At 46.4% G+C, this 25560-nt stretch overlaps 1 protein-coding gene across 1 annotated transcript in view; it reads right to left on the bottom strand.

Annotated features, from left to right (window-relative positions):
• Positions 1–3072: 3072 nt before the first annotated feature.
• LOC138680613 (troponin T, cardiac muscle isoforms-like) overlaps positions 3073–25560 on the bottom strand; it is a 302991-nt gene continuing 280503 nt past the window's right edge. The window contains exons 9-10 of the mRNA XM_069767943.1: positions 3199–3289; positions 3073–3117 (exon numbers count right to left, since the gene is read on the bottom strand). Of these exons, the coding sequence (XP_069624044.1) occupies positions 3073–3117; positions 3199–3289 (136 nt within the window). The remainder of the gene's footprint in view (positions 3118–3198; positions 3290–25560) is intronic.

Raw genomic sequence — 25560 nt, 5'->3', positions numbered from 1 at the left:
GCAGAAATGCCAATCTTAATCTCCCACAATTTTTTATTTATTTATGGGAGAATTGTCAAAAAATCTGGCCAGTGTTACACACTAGGTTTTATGTGGCACAATATGAGAGACAGATGGCACACACTGGACAGGCACTGAGGCAGAAATGCCAATCTTAATCTCCCACTATTTTTTTTTTCCTTCAGGGAGACTAGCGAATAAATCTGGGCCACTGTATTAGAGTATATTTTCTGTGGCAGAAAGTGTCTTGAAGAGATATAACGAAAAAAAAAAGGGACTGTACTACAATTACTATCTCCCTGCAGTAATCTCAGCAAAGTATGGCAGGCAGCAATAACAAGGAGTGGACTGCTGCACAAAAAAGTCAAAAGTGTGGACAAACAAACAAGATAGCTGTGCAGAAAGGAAGGAGCAACAGGATTTGTGCTTTGAAAAAAGCAGTTGGTTTGCACAGCGGCATACAAACAGCAATGCAGCTATCAGGGAGCCTTCTAGGGCATCCCAATGAGCTACAGCGCTGAGGAAAAAAATGTAGCCTCCACTGTCCCTGCAAACAAAAGGTGGTGTTGGACAGTGGAAATCGCTACAGCACAAGCGGTTTGGGGGTTAATGTACCCTGCCTAACGCTATCCCTGCTTCTGACGAAGCAGCAGCAACCTCTCCTTATGCTCAGATCAGCAGCAGTAAGATGGCGGTCGGCGGGAACGCCCCTTTATAGCCCCTGTGACGCCGAGGAAAGCAAGCCAATCACTGTACTGCCCTTCTCCAAGATTGTGGGGACTGAGACCTATGTCATCACGCTGCCCACACTCTGCGTCCACCTTCATTGGCTGAGAAATGGTGCTGAACGCGTCATAGAGACGCGACTTTGGCGCGAAGGTCGCGTACTGCATGGCCGACCCCACACAGGGATCAGGTCGGGTTTCATGAAACGTGACTTTGCCAAAAGTCGGCGACTTATGAAAATGACCAATCCGTTTCGCTCAACCCTACCCAGTGTATATAACAACGCAATCTAAGCGGCAGAAAGTGGCTGGCTGATATACGACAAACTAACAGGACAGAAGTATATCCACTTTGTGATAATTTGAATCTCACGTTTTTGGGGGGGAGACTAAACGAAACCTCAGGCCCTGTGCATAAAACAACACAATGTAAGTGGCAGAAAGTGGCTAGAAGATATATGAAAAAATACAAGGACTGTAGTACAATTTCAATCTCCCTACAATGATCTCAGGACATGTATGGCTGCAATAAAAAGGACTGCTGCACACAAAAGTGTGGACAAATAAACAAGATAACTGTGCAGAAAGGAGCAACAGGATTCTTGCTTTAAAAAAAGCAGTTGGTTTTCACAGCAGCGTACAAACAGTAATGCAGTGATCAGGGAGCCTTATAAGGCAGCCTAATAAGCTACAGAGCTGATGCACAAAAATATAGCCTCCACTGTCCCTGCAAACAAATGGTGGTGTTGGACAGTGGAAATCGCTACAGCACAAGCAGTTTTGGGGCTTAATCTTCCCTCCCTAACTATAGCCCTTCTTCTTATGAAGCTGTGGCAACCTCTCCCTATGCTACGATCGGCAGAAGTAAGATGGCGGTCGGCGTGCATGCCCATTTATAGCCCCTGTGGCGCCGCAGAAAGCAAGCCAATCACTGTCATGCCCTTCTCTAAGATGGTGGGGACTGAGAGCTATGTCATCACACTGCCCACACTCTGCGTCCTCCTTCATTGACTGAAAAATGGCGCTGAAAGCGTCATACGAATTGCAACTTTGGCGCGAAGATCGCCGACCTCATGGCCGATCCCACACTAGGATCGGGTCGGGTTTCATGAAACCCGACTTTGCCGAAAGTCGGTGATTTTTGAGTTTGTCCGATCCGTTTCGCTCAACCCTAGCAGCAGGCCTTCATGGTAAAATAGCTGCTAGGAAACCACTGCTAAGGACAGGCAACAAGCAAAAGAGACTTGATTGGGCTAAAGAACACAAGGAATGGACATTAGACCAGTGGAAATCTGTGCTTTGGTCTGATGAGTCCAAATTTGAGATCTTTGGTTCCAACCACCGTGTCTTTGTGCGACGCAGAAAAGGTGAACGGATGGACTCTACATGCCTGGTTCCCACCGTGAAGCATGGAGGAGGAGGTGTGATGGTGTGGGGGTGCTTTGCTGGTGACACTGTTGGGGATGTATTCAAAATTGAAGGCATACTGAACCAGCATGGCTACCACAGCATCTAGCAGCGGCATGCTATTCCATCCGGTTTGCATTTAGTTGGACCATCATTTATTTATCAACAGGACAATCACCCCAAACACATCTCCAGGCTGTGTAAGGGCTATTTGACCAAGAAGGAGAGTGATGGGGTGGTTACGCCAGATGACCTGGCCTCCACAGTCACCAGACCTGAACCCAATCGAGATGGTTTGGGGTGAGCTGGACCGCAGAGTGAAGGCAAAAGGGCCAACAAGTGCTAAGCATCTCTGGGAACTCCTTCAAGATTGTTGGAAGACAATTCCTGGTGACTACTTTTTGAAGCTCATCAAGAGAATGCCAAGAGTGTGCAAAGAAGTAATCAAAGCAAAAGGTGGCTACTTTGAAGAACCTAGAATATAAGACATATTTTCAGTTGTTTCACACCTTTTTGTTAAGTATATAATTCCACATGTGTTAATTCATAGTTTTGATGTGAATTCAGTGTGAATGTACAGTTTTCATAGTCATGAAAATACAGAAAAATCTTTAAATGAGAAGGTGTGTCCAAATTTTTGGTCTGTACTGTATATGTGTATGTGTATTTTCACGAATAGAAAATGATGTGTAGATGACAGAGAATTGCTGTATGTAAAAGCTCATGTTAAAATCGCATTGCAATCGGATAGGAATTCAACTGCATTTGTATGCATATCCAATGCTAGGTGTGAAAAATTGGATTGTACTTGCATGACATTCGCATGACACTCGCATTACACTCCTACGACTCTCAGCAGGGAGACTCGGACCGATTTTTCATACATTTAGTGTGACTCCTGTCTAAGGAAGATATACTGTATAGTTAAGAGCTTAAATTCTCACAGCTTCTGGTGGTCTGTCACTCTGTTCCTCAAGACATTAATCTACAAAACAGAAAAATATGATAATATAATTAGTTATAGTAGCATACTAGCTGGACTTGCTGTAGAATAGCATATACTTACCTCATATTTCTGCTTCTTAAATTTTTCCTGGAGGTCAAACTTTTCAGCTTCTAATTGGTATATATGGTTGTACAGTTTCTGAGCTTCTGCCCTAGAAATAAAATAGTATGATCAAAACTAAGGGTGATGTCCATGTTCTAATAGCACAAAGTCAGAGAAATGCTGCTGCTTGTCATCAGAGTTTTGCATTTCTTGTGCAATAATTTTTGAGATGGGGTGAATAATTACTTTAAAGAAAAGAAAAAAAAAAGTAAAAGTCCAGAAATTTAGCTGCAAGTGCTAAACTGCACCTCACAAAGTGTGCGTGTCACGTTTTTTTTGCACGTCTGTTTTACTAATCAAAGTTTATATCTTTACTAAATGGCAGCCCGATTCTAAAGAATCGGGAGTCTAGAATCCATATATACTTTATTTATTCAAATGTAAGAATAATACAATTAATAAATAATAGTAAGAAAGAACAAAAATAATAGGCAGTATATGGAGAAAACACCAAACAAAAGTTCAAAATTGGTGTGAAAATGTCACTGAACCACTTCACAACTAAATATATATAGTTTTGGTAAATGGTATTATCATTTTTTTGACGAAACGTCACTGGGCCCGCCTCCACGCAGTAGAAACTTGCTGTGAGGTAAAAATTCAAAAATCACACCAAAATGGCGGGCGGAGTGTGTCACAGTACGGCATGTTTCTGATTGGTCGCTCGCAGCAGGCGGCAACCAATCAGACACTGGACACTGTTGACGTCACTTATCTCCGGACATTAGCTCCGGACATTAGCTCCGGACATTAGCTCCGGACATTATCTCCGCACATTAGCTCCGGACATTAGCTCCGGACATTAGCTCCGGACAAAGCCACGGAAGTTGGCAGAAATTGCAGGAAGTAGTATTCTAGGCAATTAATCTCCGGACATTAGCTCCGGACAAAGCCACGGAAGTTGGCACAGATTGCAGGAAGTAGTATTCTAGGCAATTATATATTAGATACGCCACACAAAAGCAATGTCATTGTTGCAGATTCTGTTTTTTGAGACGTGTACCTACCTAACATTTCCATATGGAATATTTGTACTAGATATGCTGCATAAATGCCCTCATAGTGAGATCCTAACCTCAAAAAATAATTGTTCCAACACACTTCTGCTCAACAAAAAGTGTCGTCCAAGGTATATAACAGACTCATATCCATATATAGGGATATCTTTTCTGGAGTCTCCACATTCCAAAAAAATATTGTCACACACCATTAAAGTGGCATCAATTTCTTAAGAGTAGAAACAGTATAATAGGACTCTGACACATCTTCTATACATGCAACTCACCAGATAGAGACCCAACTTGGAGTAACATCAGTAGAATCTGCAACAGGGGAGGCAAAAGTCATTGGAGATCAATGACTTGTTCATTTTGATGAAAGTTAGGCAGTCTGCACTTTCAAGGGACATCCGGATGTGCTTATCCATCAGGACACCACCAGCAGCGATGAGGCAACGTCCTGAGAGAACGCTGGCTGCTGGGCATGACAGGCGAGCTTTGACCACTCTTCCATATTTGAAGCCCAAAATGCAAAAGGGTACAAATTCCCCCGATGGCATTGATATTGAGCTTGAGATACTCCTGCACCATCCTCTCAAGATGTTCATAGCGTGTCAGACTTATACTCTGTTCAGCTGGGCACAGGCTGTTGTAAAAAAATATGTGAAATCACTCACAGAAATTGTTTTTGTCACTTACACTGCTGCTGCTAATGTTTTCGCATTGATGCCTTGATGTTCCCGGGATTGGAAGTCTAGAACTGCGATCAGGGCTGCCATCAGGGCATTACTGCCTTGACTGGTGTATGGGGCCTGGTGGGCAGAGGGGGCCCGCATCTGACCCCGTCTCTTCTGCTCAACGGGCCCGGGCCTCAGCGGCAGGAGGCTTCTATCATGAACCTGTGTCCGAGACGCAGGTTCAGTTTGCCTTCCGGGCCCGTGCGGACCCACAAGGCAATGGTTAAAGCCGCCAGCTAATCGGAGGCTGGCAGCTGATGTCAGCACGCATCGCCGGCGTATGACGTCATTGTCATTCGCCGGCGAGTGCGCGCTGAAACACCGGGAGGGATGTTTGCCGCAGGAGCATGGCCAAGTAAGAAGGACATTTTATTTTTTATTATTATGCAGACACTGGGGCAGAATGGAGACACTGGGGCAGAATGCAGACACTGGGGCAGAATGCAGACACTGGGGCAGAATGGAGACAAGGGGGCAGAATGGAGACACGGGGGCAGAATAAAGACAATGGGGCAGAATGCAGACACTGGGGCAGAATGCAGACAATGGGGCAGAATGGAGACACTGGGGGAAGAATGGAGACACTGGGGGAGAATGCAGACACTGGGGCAGAATGGAGACACGGGGCAGAATGGAGGCATGGGGGCATAATGGAGACACTGGGGCAAATTGGAGACACGGGGCAGAATGGAGACACTGGGGCAGAATGGAGACACTGGGGCAGAATAGAGACACTGAGGGCAGAATGCAGAAACTGGGGCAGAATGCATACACTGGGGCAGAATGCAGACACGAGGGCAGAATGGAGACATAGGGGCAGAATGGAGGCACGGGGCAGAATGAAGACACGGGGGTAGAATGCAGACAAGGGGGCAGAATAAAGACACTGGGGCAGAATGGAGACACTGGGGCAAAATAGAGACACGAGGGGCAGAATGGAGACATTGGGGCAGAATGCTGACACGGGACAGAATGGAGACACTGGGGCAGAATGGAGACACGGGCAGAATGCAGACATGGGGCAGAATGGAGAAAGTGGGGCAGAATGCAGACACGGGCAGAATGCAGACATGGGGTCAGAATGGAGACATTGGGACAGAATGCTAACACGGGGCAGAATGGAGACACTGGGGCAGAATGGAGACACGGTCAGAATGCAGACATAGGGGCAGAATGGAGACACTGGGGCAGAATGCAGACATGGGGTCAGAATGGAGATAATGGGGCAGAATGGAGACACGGGGGCAGAATGGAGACACTGTGGCAGAATATCAATGGGGAGGGTGCAGCTGTGCTGGGGGAGAAAATGGCTAGAAGGTTAGAGGAGTGTTTAAACTAGGAATTGGGGGGAAGGGTATTCAATTTATAGGAGGGGAAGATAGTGCAGACAGAGACCTGGGCACAAATAAGGAAGTTGGGGGTGGCGGTGGCATGGGGGGTGGGGTTAGAATAGTTAATAATTTAAGAAAGAATAGAGGTACAGAGAGGAGCATCAAGTGCATGTATACTAATGCCAGAAGCCTCGCCAACAAAATGGACGAATTAGAACTAATGTTGTTGGAGCATAATTATGACATGGTGGGGATATCTGAAACGTGGCTGGATGAGAGCCATGACTGGGCTGTTAACTTGCAGGGCTATAGTCTGTTCAGAAATGACCGTACAGATAAGCGAGGGGGAGGGGTGTGTCTGTATGTAAAATCGTCCTTAAAACCCATCCTGCGTGATAATATAGGTGAATTTAATGAAAATGTAGAATCCCTGTGGGTGGAGATAAGGGGAGGGGGAAAAATAATAAATTACTGATAGGGGTTTGTTATAAATCTCCAAAAATAATGGAAGCAATGGAGAATATCCTCGTAAAGCAAATAGATGAAGCTGCGACTCAAGGAGAAGTCTTTATTAGGGTTGAGCGACCTTGACCTTTTTAGAGTCGAGTCGTGTTTCGCGAAACCCGACTATCTTAGAAGTCGAGTCGAGTGGAATCGGCCGATTATGGCGAAAAGTCGGGTATCGCCCGAAACACGAAACCCAATGCAAGTCAATGGGGGAGCATAGTCGGCAGTGAGTGGAGGCCAGGAAAACACCTACACTGCCCATTTTAATGGCAAAAACATCCATTCTTGTTACAGAAGCTTGTCAATCGTAATTTAGCTTATAATAATTGGAAGGCATTTGAAATTGGGGGTCATTTGGCTAAAGTTGTGGGGGGTAGGGCTGGTTCAAGTAATTAGTGGGCCCAGTAAATCTGGACCACGTCACGGCAGTGGAGCAGGGAGAGGTAAGTATTTCAACTTTGCAAGTGCTGTGATCCTGAGCAAGCAGGGGGGGCCCACTCGTTGGCATTGGCACTGGCACAGGGCCCCTCAAAGTACAGCGGTGTGTTTGCACGGCGGGGGCGCCTCCCACCGGCAGCAACACTTTTGCGTACAATGAGAGGCCCTGTGCCAGTGACGTCGCCAACTAGTATTCCTCCCCCCACCTGATGAAGGAACCTGCACTTTCATCTGCACCTTCCTCTTTGTCCCCGTGTAAGGTGGTATGGTATGCGGGAAGAGGAACCTGACTTTCAGCAGGGTCACAATCTAGCTGTGTAGCGTGCACGGGGAATTTTGCGTTATGGGTCAATGTACCAGCAGACTCATCTATCACTGGCTGGGCAATGGGCAGGATGAGGAGGAAACACAGATATAGGCCCAAAAAATAAAGTTGGCTAAATGCAGTTCAAAATTGGTAACACAGGACTAACCAGGGGGCATTGCAGTGGAGGACAACTGGAATGAGAGGCTGACACAGAGAGTAGGCCCAAATCAGTAAGTAGTCGAAATGCAGTTCAAAATTGGCAACCGTAGTAAACAGGCGGCACAGCTTTGTTCAGTGGAGGAGAACAGCAAGGAGTGGCAGACACCGATAGTAGGCCCCAACCCAACTAGTAGGCCAAATGCAGTCTAACATTAACAACTACTTAACGAGAGCCTGAAAATGGAATTTCAGGACAGGAAACCAGGAGAACAGCAAGGAGTGGCAGACACCGATAGTAGGCCCCAAACCAACTAGTACGCCAAATGCAGTTGTTCCATTTAACCACAATTTAATGAGAGCCTGAAGATAGAAGTTCAGGAAAGGCAACCTGGAGAACACCTTGGCGTGTAACACATCATCTCTCTACACCCCATACCCAATTTGTAGGCCTAATGCAGTGTAGTTTTCAACAACTACTAAACGAGAGTCGGAAGATCGAAGCAATGTGGACGAAACCTGGGGAACACCTTGGAGTGTAACACACCGTCTCTCTACACCCCATACCCAATTTGTAGGCCTAATGCAGTGTAGTTTCCAACAACTACTAAACGAGAGCATGAAGATCGAAGCAATGGACAGGAAACCTGGGGAACACCTTGGAGTGGAACACACCATCTCTCTACACCCCATACCCAATTTGTAGGCCTAATGCAGCGTAGTTTCCAACAACTACTAAACGAGAGCCAGAAGATCGAAGCTCAGGAAAGGCAACCTGGAGAACACCTTGGAGTGGAACACACCATCTCTCTACACCCCATACCCAATTTGTAGGCCTAATGCAGCGTAGTTTCCAACAACTACTAAACGAGAGCATGAAGATCGAAGCAATGGAGAGGAAACCTGGGGAACACCTTGGAGTGTAACACACCATCTCTCTACACCCCATACCCAATTTGTAGGCCTAATGCAGTGTAGTTTCCAACAACTACTAAACGAGAGCCGGAAGATCGAAGCTCAGGAAAGGCAACCTGGAGAACACCTTGGAGTGGAACACACCATCTCTCTACACCCCATACCCAATTTGTAGGCCTAATGCAGTGTAGTTTCCAACAACTACTAAACGAGAGCATGAAGATCGAAGCATTGGTGAGGAAACCTGGGGAACACCTTGGAGTGGAACACACCATCTCTCTACACCCCATACCCAATTTGTAGGCCTAATGCAGTGTAGTTTCCAACAACTACTAAACGAGAGCATGAAGATCGAAGCATTGGCGAGGAAACCTGGGGAACACCTTGGAGTGGAACACACCATCTCTCTACACCCCATACCCAATTTGTAGGCCTAATGCAGTGTAGTTTCCAACAACTACTAAACGAGAGCATGAAGATCGAAGCATTGGCGAGGAAACCTGGGAAACACCTTGGAGTGGAATACACCATCTCTCTACACCCCATACCCAATTTGTAGGCCTAATGCAGTGTAGTTTCCAACAACTACTAAACGAGAGCATGAAGATCGAAGCAATGGAGAGGAAACCTGGGGAACACCTTGGAGTGGAACACACCATCTCTCTACACCCCATACCCAATTTGTAGGCCTAATGCAGTGTAGTTTCCAACAACTACTAAACGAGAGCATTAAGATCGAAGCAATGGCGAGGAAACCTGGGGCACACCTTGGGGAGGCAGACACCGTTAGTAGGCCCTACCAAAGTTGTACCCCCAATGCAGTTTTAAAATTCCTAGAGGCTGAAAACAAGACTATTGACGCTCAGCTTTTTTCAAAGGAACACAGCTGAATTGAGTGGCGCAGACAGACACAGGTAGTAGGACTTAAACCAAAAATGTGGCTCACTGCAGCTTAAAAAAGTTACAGGGGTACACAAGCAGCAGTGCTCTGGGCAGTGGAGGACAATTTCAATAGTGGACCGCAGACAGACTTTGTACGCCTACTATTAAAAAAGGATGCTCTATGCAATTAAAAATAGGTTCCAGGGGTCCACGGGCAGCAGTGGTGTGGTCAGTGGACGAGTATTGGAAGGAGGGACCGCAGACAGGCGTAGTAGGCCTAACATAACAAAATTAGGCTGTAGACACTGTAAAATTGGTTCCAGGGGTACACGGGCAGCAGTGGTGTGGTCAGCGGAGGAAAATTGGAATTAGGGACTGCAGACAGACTTTGTAGGCTGTCCCCTGTGGACCATGCATCCAACACATTAACCCAGTGCGCCGTAATGGACACGTAACTTTTTGTGGACATGCCTACTGGTCCATGCGTCTCTTGTCAGGTGCACCTTTCTACTGTTTGATTGCCTGAGTGCTATGACAATGCAGACTTTTTCATGCCGCTGGAGGGCTGGGATGGCTTTTCTCGCAAAAGAAATGTCGATTGGGTAGCTTGAACCGTTGCACAGCGTAGTTCATCTGGGCTTTCTAAATATAAAACAAAGAAAATAAGGAGGCTACATGCACTTTCAGCTGGGTTCCAGGGGTACACGGCCAGCATTGGTCTGGTCAGTGGAGAACTATTGGAAGGAAGGACCGCAGACAGGCTTCGAAGGCCTAACATAATAACAGATGGCTGTAGGCAATTTTAAATTGGTTCCAGGGGTACACGGGCAGCAGTGGTGTGGTCAGTGGAGGCCTAGTGGAAGGAGTGACCGCAGACAGGCATCGAAGGCCTAACATAATAACAGATGGCTGTAGGCAATTTTAAATTGGTTCCAGGGGTACACGGGCAGCAGTGGTGTGGTCAGTGGAGGCCTAGTGGAAGGAGTGACCGCAGACAGGCATCGAAGGCCTAACATAATACCAGATGGCTGTAGGCAATTTTAAATTGGTTCCAGGGGTACACGGGCAGCAGTGGTGTGGTCAGTGGAGGCCTAGTGGAAGGAGTGACCGCAGACAGGCATCGAAGGCCTAACATAATACCAGATGGCTGTAGACAATTTTAAATTGGTTCCATGGGTACACGGGCAGCAGTGGTGTGGTCAGTGGAGGCCTAGTGGAAGGAGTGACCGCAAACAGGCATCGAAGGCCTAACATAATAACAGATGGCTGTAGGCAATTTTAAATTGGTTCCAGGGGAACAAGGGCAGCAGTGGCCTGGTCAGTGTAGTAGTAGTAGAAAGAACGGACCGCAGACAGGCTTCGAAGGCCTAACATAAAAAAATTGGGCTGGCTGTAGGCAATTTTAAATTGGTTCCAGGGGTACACGGGCAGCAGTGGTGTGGTCAGTGGAGGCCTAGTGGAAGGAGTGACCGCAGACAGGCATCGAACGCCTAACACAATAACACATGGCTGTAGGTAATTTTAAATTGGTTCCAGGGGAACATGGGCAGCAGTGGCCTGGTCAGTGTAGTAGTAGTAGAAAGAACGGACCGCAGACAGGCTTCGAAGGCCTAACATAATAAAATTGGGCTGGCTGTAGGCAATTTTAAATTGGTTCCAGGGGTACACGGGCAGCAGTGGTGTGGTCAGTGGAGGCCTAGTGGAAGGAGTGACCGCAGACAGGCATCGAAGGCCTAACATAATAACACATGGCTGTAGGCAATTTTAAATTGGTTCCAGGGGAACACGGGCAGCAGTGGCCTGGTCAGTGTAGTAGTAGTAGAAGGAACGGACCGTAGACAGGCATCGAAGGCCTAAAATAAAAAAATTTGGCTGGCTGTAGGCAATTTTAAATTGGTTCCAGGGGTACACGGGCAGCAGTGGTGTGGTCAGTGGAGGCCTAGTGGAAGGAGTGACCGCAAACAGGCATCGAAGGCCTAACATAATAACAGATGGCTGTAGGCAATTTTAAATTGGTTCCAGGAGAACACGGGCAGCAGTGGCCTGGTCAGTGTAGTAGTAGTAGAAAGAACGGACCGCAGACAGGCTTCGAAGGCCTAACATAAAAAAATAGGGCTGTTGGCAATTTAAAATTGGTTCCAGGGGTACACGGGCAGCAGTACAATGGTCAGTGGAGGCCTAGTGGAAGGGGGGACCGCAGACAGGCTTCGAAGGCCTAACATAACAAAAATGTCAATACAATGGTATTGTCAGTGCCAGGCATTGAAGGATGTCAGCGCATAGACTAAACATTGGTGGAGCTGTGAGAGATAATTTTGCAAGTGGTAGAGCACTGTTTGAGCTGGGGGGGGAACTGTTTTGTGGCCGGCGGTACAGGCCCAGGGCCCCTCATATTACAACGGTGTGTCTGACGTTGGGTGCGCACCACCACCGCCAGAGACACTTTATTGTACTATGAGGGACCCAGTGGCAGTGCCGTCGACCAAAAGCGGGCACACCCACCTCTTCAGACAAACAGCACTCTCACGGGTGCTGGCGCCAAGTGGCGATACCACGGCCCCGTGTGGGGAGTTTGGCCATTTAGTGAGGTGTAAACATGTCGTATGCTGGACAATCAGGTGCAGAAAATTACGAGATTGGAAAAGTCATTCAGAATAGTCCACAAGCAAGACCTTTTCATAGGAAAGCTAGGTGTCAGCCGGGCAAGGTGGGGCAAAAGATTTCGAAATCCAGTTGTGGTTCATTTTAATGAAGGTTAGATCATCTACATTTTGGGTAGCCAGACGAGTCCTTTTTTCTGTTAGTATTGAACCTGCAGCACTGAATACTCTTTCTGATAGGACACTGTCATGATTCCAATGGCAGGGAATCACAAAAGGACAAGCACCAACGAGCTCTAGGGTGATGGAACCTGAGCTGACCGCGACCCTAAACCTGAACACACAAATAACAATAGCCGGGGAACGTGCCTACGTTGATCCTAGACGTCTCGCACCAGCCGAAGATCTAACTTCCCCTATTAGAAGAAACACAGACCTCTCTTGCCTCCAGAGAAATACCCCACAGAAATAGCAGCCCCACACATATAATGACGGTGAAATGAGAGGAAGGCACATACACAGTATGAAAACAGATTCAGCAAAATGAGGCCCGCTAAAACTAGATAGCAGAGGATACAAAAGTAAACTGCGCGGTCAGCAAAAAACCCTTCAAAAATCCATCCTGTAATTACTTGAACTCATGTTCCAACTCATGGAACATGAGGAGCAATTACAGCCCACTAAAGCAACCAGCAGCAAAGAGACAATTATATGCAAGCTGGACAAGACAAAAATAAAGCAAAACGTGGAACAAGAAAATCAAAACTTAGCTTGTCCTGAAGATTACTGAAGCCAGAAGCTGAGGTAACAAAACACTCTGATAACCTTGATAGCCGGCGGGGAAATGACAAGAAAGCCCGGTTAAATAGGAAACTCCCAAATCCTAATAGAACAGGTGGACACCAGAGACAGCAGAACACAAATCACCCAGTACCATCAGTAACCACCAGAGGGAGCCCAAAAACAGAACTCACGACAGTACCCCCCCCTTGAGGAGGGGTCACCGAACCCTCACGAGAACCACCAGGGCGATCAGGATGAGCCCTATGAAAAGCGCGGACCAAATCATCAGCATGAACATCAGAGGCAACCACCCAAGAATTATCCTCCTGACCATAACCCTTCCACTTGACCAAATATTGGAGTTTCCGTCTGGAAACACGAGAATCCAAGATCTTCTCCACAACATACTCCAATTCTCCCTCCACCAGCACCGGAGCAGGATGCTCAAGCGAAGGAACAACAGGTACCTCATACCTCCGCAACAACGACCGATGGAACACATTATGAATAGCAAACGATGCCGGGAGATCCAAACGAAACGACACAGGGTTAAGAATTTCCAAGATCCTATAAGGACCGATGAACCGAGGCTTGAACTTAGGAGAAGAGACCTTCATAGGAACAAAACGAGAAGACAACCACACCAAGTCCCCAACACGAAGTCGAGGACCCACGCGGCAACGGTGATTAGCAAACTGCTGAGCCTTCTCCTGGGACAACTTCAAATTGTCCACCACATGACTCCAAATCCGATGCAACCCATCCACCACCATGTCCACTCCAGGATAATCAGAAGGCTCCACCTGACCAGAGGAAAAACGAGGATGAAACCCCGAATTACAAAAGAAAGGAGAAACCAAGGTAGCAGAACTAGCCCGATTATTAAGGGCAAACTCGGCCAGCGGCAAAAAGGTAACCCAGTCATCCTGATCAGCAGAAACAAAACACCTCAAATAAGTTTCCAAGGTCTGATTAGTTCGCTCCGTCTGGCCATTCGTCTGAGGATGGAATGCAGACGAAAAGGACAAATCAATGCCCATCTTAGCACAGAACGTCCGCCAAAATCTAGACACAAACTGGGATCCCCTGTCAGAAACGATGTTCTCCGGAATCCCATGCAAACGAACCACATTCTGGAAAAACAGAGGGACCAACTCAGAGGAGGAAGGCAACTTAGGCAAGGGTACAAGATGAACCATTTTAGAAAAGCGGTCACACACAACCCAGATGACAGACATTTTTTGAGAGACAGGGAGATCCGAAATAAAGTCCATGGAAATGTGCGTCCAAGGCCTCTTCGGGATAGGCAAAGGTGACAACAATCCACTGGCTCGAGAACAGCAAGGCTTAGCCCGAGCACAAACCTCACAAGACTGCACAAAAGAACGCACATCCCTCGACAAGGAAGGCCACCAAAAAGACCTGGCCACCAAGTCTCTAGTACCAAATATTACAGGATGACCTGCCAACGCAGAAGAATGGACCTCGGAGATGACTCTACTGGTCCAACTATCCGGAACAAACAGTCTCTCAGGCGGACAACGATCAGGTTTACCCGCCTGAAACTCCTGCAAAGCACGTCGCAAGTCTGGGAAGACGGCCGACAAAATCACCCCATCCCTAAGGATACCAGTGGGCTCAGAATTTCCAGGGGAGTCAGGCACAAAACTCCTAGAAAGAGCATCCGCCTTCACATTCTTTGAACCTGGCAGGTATGAAACCACAAAATTGAAACGAGAGAAAAACAGTGACCAACGAGCCTGTCTAGGATTCAGACGCCTGGCAGACTCAAGGTAAATCAGATTTTTGTGATCAGTCAAGACCACCACACGATGTCTAGCACCCTCCAGCCAATGACGCCACTCCTCAAATGCCCACTTCATGGCCAAAAGTTCCCGATTACCCACATCATAATTCCGCTCAGCGGGCGAAAATTTTCTGGAAAAGAACGCACATGGCTTCATCACCGAGCAATCGGAGCTTCTCTGTGACAAAACCGCCGCCGCTCCAATCTCGGAAGCATCAACCTCAACTTGGAAAGGAAGCGAAACATCAGGCTGACGCAACATAGGAGCAGAAGAAAACCGGCGTTTAAGTTCCTGAAAGGCCTCCACAGCCGCAGGAGACCAATCAGCAACATCAGCACCCTTCTTAGTCAAATCCGTCAAAGGCTTAACAACACTAGAAAAATTAGTTATAAAACGACGATAGAAATTAGCAAAGCCTAAGAACTTCTGCACTCTTAAGAGATGCAGGCTGCGTCCAGTCACAAATAGTCCGAACCTTGACGGGATCCATCTCAATAGTAGAAGGGGAAAAAATATACCCCAAGAAAGAAATCTTCTGGACTCCAAAGAGACACTTTGAGCCCTTTACAAACAAGGAATTAGCCCGCAGGACCTGAAACACCTTCCTGACCTGCTGAACATGAGACTCCCAGTCATCAGAAAAAACCAAAATATCATTCAAATACACAATCATAAATTTATCCAGATATTCACGGAATATATCGTGCATAAAGGACTGGAAGACTGAAGGAGCATTAGAAAGTCCGAAAGGCATTACCAAATACTCAAAATGGCCCTCAGGCGTATTAAATGCGGTTTTCCACTCATCACCTTGCTTTATTCGTATAAGATTATACGCACCCCGAAGATCAATCTTAGTGAACCATTTAGCCCCCTTAATGCGAGCAAACAAATCAGTCAACAAAGGCAAAGGATACTGATATTTTATGGTAATCTTATTCAAAAGACGATAATCTATACAAGGCCTCAAGGACCCATCTTTTTTGGCCACGAAAAAAAAACCTGCTCCCAAAGGGGACGAAGATGGACGGATATGTCCCTTTTCCAAGGACTCCTTAACATAATCCCGCATAGCAGTATGCTCTGGCACTGACACATTGAACAAACGACCTTTAGGAAATTTACTACCAGGAATTAAATCTATAGCACAATCGCAATCCCTGTGAGGAGGAAGCGAACTGAGCTTAGGCTCCTCAAAAACAGCCCGATAATCAGACAAAAATACAGGAACCTCAGAAGGAGTAGATGAAGCGATAGAAATCGGAGATGCATCATCATGAACCCCCTGACATCCCCAGCTTAACACAGACATTGTTTTCCAGTCAAGGACTGGATTATGAGTTTGTAACCATGGCAGACCAAGTACTAGAACATCATGTAAATTATACAATACCAGGAAGCGAATCACCTCCTGATGAACGGGAGTCATACGCATGGTCACTTGTGTCCAGTACTGAGGTTTATTCATAGCCAAAGGTGTAGAGTCAATTCCCTTCAAAGGAATAGGGACTTCCAGAGGCTCAAGACTAAACCCACATCGCTTGGCAAATGACCAATCCATAAGACTCAGGGCAGCGCCTGAATCTACATAGGCATCGACGGAAATGGATGATAATGAGCAAATCAGAGTCACAGACAGAATGAACTTAGACTGTAACGTACTAATGGCAACAGACTTATCAACCTTTTTTGTGCGTTTAGAGCATGCTGATATAACATGAGCTGAATCACCACAATAAAAGCACAACCCATTTTTCCGCCTATAGTTTTGCCGTTCACTTCTAGACTGAACTCTATCACATTGCATTGTCTCAAGTGCCTGTTCAGAAGACACCGCCAAATGGTGCACAGGTTTGCGCTCCCGTAAACGCCGATCAATCTGAATAGCCATAGTCATAGACTCATTCAGACCCGTAGGCGCAGGGAACCCCACCATAACATCTTTAATGGCCTCAGAAAGGCCATCTCTGAACTTTGCAGCCAGGGCGCACTCATTCCACTGAGTAAGCACTGACCATTTCCGAAATTTTTGACAATATATTTTTGCTTCATCTTGCCCCTGAGAGAGAGCTAATAAAGCTTTTTCAGCCTGAATCTCCTGGTTAGGTTCCTCATAGAGCAAACCCAATGCCAGAAAAAACGCATCCACATTAAGCAACGCAGGATCCCCTGGTGCCAATGCAAATGCCCAATTTTGAGGGTCACCCCGCAGGAAAGATATAATAATATTAACCTGCTGAGCAGGGTCTCCAGAAGAGCGAGATTTCAAAGAAAGGAACAGCTTGCAATTGTTCCTAAAATTCAGAAAACTAGATCTATCTCCAACAAAGAACTCTGGAATAGGAATTCTAGGTTCAGACATAGGAGCATGTGCAACAAAATCTTGTATATTTTGAACCTTAGCAGCAAGATTATTCAAGCTGGAAGCTAAACTCTGGACGTCCATGATAAACAGCTAAGGTCAGAGCCATTCAAGGATTAAGAGGAGGAAAAAAAAAAAATCAGCCTGGCTGCAATTAAGGCTAGGCAGCAACCTCAGAGGAGAGAAAAAAAAAAAAAAAAAACTTCCTCAGACTACTTTTCCTCCTACTTCAGCCCAAACATTTTGGGCCGGCTATACTGTCATGATTCCAATGGCAGGGAATCACAAAAGGACAAGCACCAACGAGCTCTAGGGTGATGGAACCTGAGCTGACCGCGACCCTAAACCTGAACACACAAATAACAATAGCCGGGGAACGTGCCTACGTTGATCCTAGACGTCTCGCACCAGCCGAAGATCTAACTTCCCCTATTAGAAGAAACACAGACCTCTCTTGCCTCCAGAGAAATACCCCACAGAAATAGCAGCCCCACACATATAATGACGGTGAAATGAGAGGAAGGCACATACACAGTATGAAAACAGATTCAGCAAAATGAGGCCCGCTAAAACTAGATAGCAGAGGATACAAAAGTAAACTGCGCGGTCAGCAAAAAACCCTTCAAAAAACCATCCTGTAATTACTTGAACTCATGTTCCAACTCATGGAACATGAGGAGCAATTACAGCCCACTAAAGCAACCAGCAGCAAAGAGACAATTATATGCAAGCTGGACAAGACAAAAATAAAGCAAAACGTGGAACAAGAAAATCAAAACTTAGCTTGTCCTGAAGATTACTGAAGCCAGAAGCTGAGGTAACAAAACACTCTGATAACCTTGATAGCCGGCGGGGAAATGACAAGAAAGCCCGGTTAAATAGGAAACTCCCAAATCCTAATAGAACAGGTGGACACCAGAGACAGCAGAACACAAATCACCCAGTACCATCAGTAACCACCAGAGGGAGCCCAAAAACAGAACTCACAACAGGACACTAGCTGCCGGGCAAGCAAGCTCCTGCAATGCATATTCTGCCAATTCTGGCTAGGTGTCTAATTTGGATGCCCAGTAATCAAATGGGAATGACGGTTGAGGGAGAACATCGATAAGGGATGAAAAATAGTTTGTAACCATACTGGACAAATGTTGTCTCCTGTCACTTTGAATTGATGCTGCAGTACCTGTCCTGTCTGCGGTCATAGCAAAATCACTCCACAACCTGGTCAGAAAACCCCTCTGGCCAACGCCACTTCTGATTTCTGCCCCTCTAACACCTCTGGTCTGCTGGCCCCTGCAGCTCGTGTGAGAACGATCACGGGCGCTGTGTGCAGAGAATGCCAGAAGCAAACGGTCAACAAGAGTTGATTGTTTGGTTGCAAATATTATTTCCAAGTTGTCATGTGGCATTATATTTTGCAATTTGCCTTTATAGCGAGGATCAAGGAGGCAGGCCAACCAGTAATCGTCATCGTTCATCATTTTAGTAATGCGTGTGTCCCTTTTGAGGATACGTAAGGCATAATCCGCCAAGTGGGCCAAAGTTCCAGTTCTCAAATCTGCGGTTGTGCTTGGTTGAGGGGCAGTTTCAGGCAAATCCACGTCACTTGGGTCCCTCCAAAAACCAGAACCCGGCCTTGCCGCGCCAACAATTTCCAGTGGCCCCGGAAAAGCTTCCTCATTAAAAATATAATCATCCCCATCATCCTCCTCGTCCTCCTCTTCGCCCGCTACCTCGTCCTGTACACTGCCCTGGCCAGACAATGGCTGACTGTCATCAAGGCTTTCCTCTTCCTCAGCTGCAGACGCTTGATCCTTTATGTGCGTCAAACTTTGCATCAGCAGACGCATTAGGGGGATGCTCATGCTTATTATGGCGTTGTCTGCACTAACCAGCCGTGTGCATTCCTCAAAACACTGAAGGACTTGACACATGTCTTGAATCTTCGACCACTGCACACCTGACAACTCCATGTCTGCCATCCTACTGCCTGCCCGTGTATGTGTATCCTCCCACAAAAACATAACAGCCCGCCTCTGTTCGCACAGTCTCTGAAGCATGTGCAGTGTTGAGTTCCACCTTGTTGCAACGTCTATGATTAGGCGATGCTGGGGAAGGTTCAAAGAACGCTGATAGGTCTGCATACGGCTGGAGTGTACGGGCGAACGGCGGATATGTGAGCAAAGTCCACGCACTTTGAGGAGCAGGTCGGATAACCCCGGATAACTTTTCAGGAAGCACTGCACCACCAGGTTTAAGGTGTGAGCCAGGCAAGGAATGTGTTTCAGTTGGGAAAGGGAGATGGCAGCCATGAAATTCCTTCCGTTATCACTCACTACCTTGCCTGCCTCAAGATCTACAGTGCCCAGCCACGACTGCGTTTCTTTCTGCAAGAACTCGGACAGAACTTCCGCGGTGTGTCTGTTGTCGCCCAAACACTTCATAGCCAATACAGCCTGCTGACGTTTGCCAGTAGCTGCCCCATAATGGGAGACCTGGTGTGCAACAGTGGCAGCTGCGGATGGAGTGGTTGTGCGACTGCGGTCTGTGGTCGAGCTCTCGCTTCTGCAGGAGGACGAGGAGGAGGAGGAGGGGGTGCGAACGGCTACAGCCAACTGTTTCCTAGACCGTGGGCTAGGCAGAACTGTCCCAAACTTGCTGTCCCCTGTGGACCCTGCATCCACAACATTCACCCAGTGTGCCGTGATGGACACGTAACGTCCCTGGCCATGCCTACTGGTCCATGCATCTGTTGTCAGGTGCACCTTTGTGCTCACAGATTGCTTGAGTGCATGGACGATGCGCTCTTTAACATGCTGGTGGAGGGCTGGGATGGCTTTTCTGGAAAAAAAGTGTCGACTGGGTAACTCGTAGCGTGGTACAGCGTAGTCCATCAGGGCTTTGAAAGCTTCGCTTTCAACTAACCGGTAGGGCATCATCTCTAACGAGATTAGTCTAGCTATGTGGGCGTTCAAACCCTGTGTATGCGGATGCGAGGCTAAGTACTTCCTTTTTCTAACCATAGTCTCATGTAGGGTGAGCTGAACTGGAGAGCTGGAGATCGTGGAACTAGCGGGGGTGCCGGTGGACATGGCAGACTGAGAGACGGTGGGAGATGGTATTGTTGCCGCCGGTGCCCTAGATGCAGTGTTTCCTACTACGAAACTGGTGATTCCCTGACCCTGACTGCTTTGGCCTGGCAAAGAAACCTGCACAGATACTGCAGGTGGTGCGTAAAATGGTGGCCCTACACTGCCGGAAGGGATGTTGCGTTGATGACTAGCTTAATTGGCCGAGGGTGCTACAACCTTAAGGGACGTTTGGTAGTTAGTCCAAGCTTGCAAATGCATGGTGGTTAAATGTCTATGCTTGCAACTTGTATTGAGACTTTTCAAATTCTGCCCTCTGCTTAAGGTAGTTGAACATTTTTAACAGATGACTTTGCGCTGATCAATTAGATGTTGTTTAAAAAAAATGCCAGACTGCACTCTTTCTAGCATCGGATACCTTTTCAGGCATTGCAGACTGAGCTTTAACCGGATGGCCATGCTGTCCTCCAACAGGTTTTGGCTTTGCCACGCGTTTTGGGCAAGATACGGGCCCGGCAGATGGAACCTGTTGCGATGTTGAAGCCTGCTGCGGTCCCTCCTCCTCCGCTTCAGAACTGCTGCCGCCTGCACCCTGTTCCCCCAATGGCTGCCAATCGGGGTCAAGAACTGGGTCATCTATTACCTCTTCTTGTAGCTCGTGTGCAACTTCGTCTGTGTCACCGTGTCGGTCGGTGGTATAGCGTTCGTGATGGGGCAACATAGTCTCATCAGGGTCTGATTCTTGATCATTACCCTGCGAGGGCAATGTTGTGGTCTGAGTCAAAGGACCAGCATAGTAGTCTGGCTGTGGCTGTGCATCAGTGAACTCCATGTCAGATTCAACTTGTAATGGACATGGAATGTTAACTGCTTCACTTTCTAAGCCAGGGACGGTATGTGTAAAGAGCTCCATGGAGTAACCCGTTGTGTCGCCTGCTGCATTCTTCTCTGTTGTTGTTTTTGCTGAAGAGGACAAGGAAGCGACTTGTCCCTGACCGTGAACATCCACTAACGACGCGCTGCTTTTACATTTACCAGTTTCATGAGAGGAGGCAAAAGAGCTAAAGGCTGAGTCAGCAAGATAAGCCAAAACTTGCTCTTGCTGCTCCGGCTTTGAAAGCGGTTTTCCTACTCCCAGAAAAGGGAGCGTTCGAGGCCTTGTGTAGCCAGGCGACGAACCTGGCTCCACAGCTCCAGACTTAGGTGCAATATTTTTTTTCCCACGACCACCTGATGCTCCACCACTACCACTACCCTCATTACCAGCTGACAATGAACGCCCCCGGCCACGACCTCTTCCACCAGACTTCCTCATTGTTTTAAAAACGTAACCAAACTAACGGTATTTGTTGATGTCACACAACTTACACGGTGAGCTATAACTTCAGTATGATTTAGCTACCCCTTTACAGGTGGGTGAAACCACAACGAAAATCAGGCACAATGTTACACACTCTGTTTTTGGTGGCACCAAATGAGAGAGATGCCACACATGCAGGACTGTCACTGAAGCACAAATGTTAATATTAATCTCCCACTGTTTTTTTTTTTTCAGGGAGACTTTAGAAACAAAATAAAATAAAATGATTTTTTCAGGAAGAATTTAGAAACCAAATAACATAAAATGATTTTTCCAATGACAATTTAGAAACCAAATAAAAAAAAAAAAAAAAAAAAAAGGCTTTCTATGCCCCACTGAGTGAGAGATGCCACACACAGGAGTCAGGAGTGGCACACAAGCCCAGAGGCCAATATTTTTCTCCCAATGATTGATGTAGTGATTTTTTCAGGCAGATTTTGGAACCCAAATCAAGCTAAAAAAATAATAGGCTTTCTATGGCCCACAATTGGAGAGAGAGAGAGAGAGAGAGAGATGGCACACCCAGGAGTCAAGACTGGCACACAAGCAGAAAGGGCAATATTAATCTCCCACTGATTTTTTTTTTTTTTTTTCAGGGAGACTTTAGAAAAAAAAAAATAATAGAATAAAATGATTTTTTCAGGAAGAATTTAGAAACCAAATAAAATAAAATGATTTTTTCAGGGAGAATTTAGAAAACAAATAAAACAAAAAATAGGCTTTCTATGGCCCACTGAGTGAGAGATGACGCACACAGGAGTCAGGAGTGGCACACAAGCCCAGAGGCCAGTATTTATCTCCCACTGATTGATTTAGTGATTTTTTCAGGTAGATTTTGGAACCCAAATCAAGCTAAAAAAATAATAGGCTTTCTATGGCCCACAATTGGAGAGAGAGAGAGAGAGAGATGGCACACCCAGGAGTCAAGACTGGCACACAAGCAGAAAGGGCAATATTAATCTCCCACTGATTTGATTTTTTTTTTTTTTTCAGGGAGAATTTAGAAAACAAATAAAACAAAAAATAGGCTATCTATGGCCCACTGAGTGAGAGATGACGCACACAGAAGTCAGGAGTGGCACACAAGCCCAGAGGCCAATATTAATCTCCCACTTTTTTTTTTTTTTTTCAGGGAAAATTTATAAACCCAATAAAAAAAATTATAAATAGGCTTTCTATGGCCCACTATCTGAGAGAGAGAGATGGCACGCTTAGGACTGGCACACAAGCCCAAAGGCCAATATTAATCTCCCTTTTTTTTTTTCAGGGAGAATTTATAAAACCAGAAAAAAAAAATAAATAGGCTTTCTATGGCCCACTATTTGTGAGAGAGATGGCACGCTCAGGACTGGCACACAAGCCCAGAGGCCAATATTAATCTCCCACTTTTTTTTTTTTTTTTCAGGGAAAATTTATAAACCCAATAAAAAAAAATAATAAATAGGCTTTCTATGGCCCACTATCTGAGAGAGAGAGATGGCACGCTTAGGACTGGAACACAAGCCCAAAGGCCAATATTAATCTCCCTTTTTTTTTCAGGGAGAATTTATAAAACCAAAAAAAAAAAAAATAAATAGGCTTTCTATGGCCCACTATTTGTGAGAGAGATGGCACGCTTAGGACTGGCACACAAGCCCAAAGGCCAATATTAATCTCCCACTGATTGATTTATTGATTTTTTCAGGTAGAATTTAGAACCCAAATAAAGCAAAAAAAATATAGGCTTTCTATGGCCCACTGAGTGAGTGATGATGCACACAGGAGTCAGGAGTGGCACACAAGCCCTGAGGCCAATATTTTTCTCCCACTGATTGATGTAGTGATTTTTTCAGGTAGATTTTGGAACCCAAATCAAGCAAAAAAATAAATAGGCTTTCTATGGCCCACTGACTGAGAGATGGCACACACAGGAGTCAGGAGTGGCACACAAGCCCTGAGGCCAATATTTTTCTCCCACTGATTGATGTAGTGATTTTTTCAGGTAGATTTTAGAACCCAAATCAAGCAAAAAAATAAATAGGCTTTCTATGGCCCACTGAGTGAGAGATGGCACAGACAGGGATGGCACTCTAGCAGAAATGCCAATCTTAATCTCCCACAAAGGAAAAAAAAAAAAGGAACTGTCCTTCAATTACTATCTCCCTGCAGTAATCTCAGCCAGGTATGGCAGGCAGCAACAAGGAGTGGACTGATGCACAAATTAAATAAAAAGTGTGGACAAACAAACAAGATAGCTGTGCAGAAAGGAAGGAACAAGAGGATTTGTGCTTTGAAAAAAGCAGTTGGTTTGCACAGCGGTGTACACACAGCAATGCAGCTATCAGGGAGCCTTCTAGGGCAGCCCAATGAGCTACAGCGCTGAGGAAAAAAAAAAATGTAGCTTCCACTGTCCCTGCACACCGAAGGTGGTGTTGGACAGTGCAAATCGCTACAGCACAAGCGGTTTGGTGGTTAATGGACCCTGCCTAACGCTATCCCTGCTTCTGACGAAGCGGCAGCAACCTCTCCCTAAGCTCAGATCAGCAGCAGTAACATGGCGGTCGGCGGGAACGCCCCTTTATAGCCCCTGTGACGCCGCAGACAGCAAGCCAATCACTGCAATGCCCTTCTCTAAGATGGTGGGGACCAGGACCTATGTCATCACGCTGCCCACACTCTGCGTTTACCTTCATTGGCTGAGAAATAGCGCTTTTCGCGTCATTGAAACGCGACTTTGGCGCGAAAGTCGCGTACCGCATGGCCGACCCCACACAGGGGTCGGATCGGGTTTCATGAAACCCGACTTTGCCAAAAGTCGGCGACTTTTGAAAATGAACGACCCGTTTCGCTCAACCCTAGTCTTTATTATGGGGGACTTCAACTACCCTGAAATAGATTGGGGAACAGAAACCTGCAGTTCCAGCAAAGGTAATCGGTTTTTGACAACTATGAGAGACAATTACCTTTCACTAGGGTTGAGCGAAACGGGTCGTTCATTTTCAAAAGTCGCCGACTTTTGGCAAAGTCGGGTTTCATGAAACCCGATCCGACCCCTGTGCGGTGTCGGCCATGCGGTACGCGATTTTCGCGCCAAAGTCGCGTTTCAATGACGCGAAAAGCGCCATTTCTCAGCCAATGAAGGTAAACGCAGAGTGTGGGCAGCGTGATGACATAGGTCCTGGTCCCCACCATCTTAGAGAAGGGCATTGCAGTGATTGGCTTGCTGTCTGCGGCGTCACAGGGGCTATTAAGGGGCGTTCCCGCCGACCGCCATGTTACTGCTGCTGATCTGAGCTTAGGGAGAGGTTGCTGCCACTTCGTCAGAAGCAGGGATAGCGTTAGGCAGGGTCCATTAACACCAAACCGCTTGTGCTGTAGCGATTTGCACTGTCCAACACCACCTTCGGTGTGCAGGGAAAGTGGAAGCTACATTTTTTTTTTTTCCTCAGAGCTGTAGCTCATTGGGCTGCCCTAGAAGGCTCCCTGATAGCTGCATTGCTGTGTGTACGCCGCTGTGCAAACCAACTGCTTTTTTCAAAGCACAAATCCTCTTGTTCCTTCCTCTCTGCACAGCTATCTTGTTTGTTTGTCCACACTTTTTATTTAATTTGTGCATCAGTCCACTCCTTATTGCTGCCTGCCATACCTGGCTGAGATTACTGCAGGGAGATAGTAATTGAAGGACAGTTCCTTTTTTTTTTTTTTTTTCCTTTGTGGGAGATTAAGATTGGCATTTCTGCTAGAGTGCCATCCCTGTCTGTGCCATCTCTCACTCAGTGGGCCATAGAAAGCCTATTTATTTTTTTGCTTGATTTGGGTTCTAAAATCTACCTGAAAAAATCACTACATCAATCATTGGGAGAAAAATATTGGCCTCTGGGCTTGTGTGCCACTCCTGACTCCTGTGTGTGGCATCTCTCACTCAGTGGGGCATAGAAAGCCTTTTTTTTTTTTTTTTATTTGGTTTCTAAATTGTCATTGGAAAAATCATTTTATGTTATTTGGTTTCTTAATTCTTCCTGAAAATATCATTTTATTTTATTTTGTTTCTAAAGTCTCCCTGAAAAA

Source organism: Ranitomeya imitator, chromosome 5 (assembly GCF_032444005.1).
Source record: "Ranitomeya imitator isolate aRanImi1 chromosome 5, aRanImi1.pri, whole genome shotgun sequence".
In the NCBI taxonomy this organism is placed as follows: Eukaryota; Metazoa; Chordata; class Amphibia; order Anura; family Dendrobatidae; genus Ranitomeya; species Ranitomeya imitator.
Note: the sequence above shows the minus strand (reverse complement) of the source record. Positions and strands in the feature narration are given on the sequence as shown.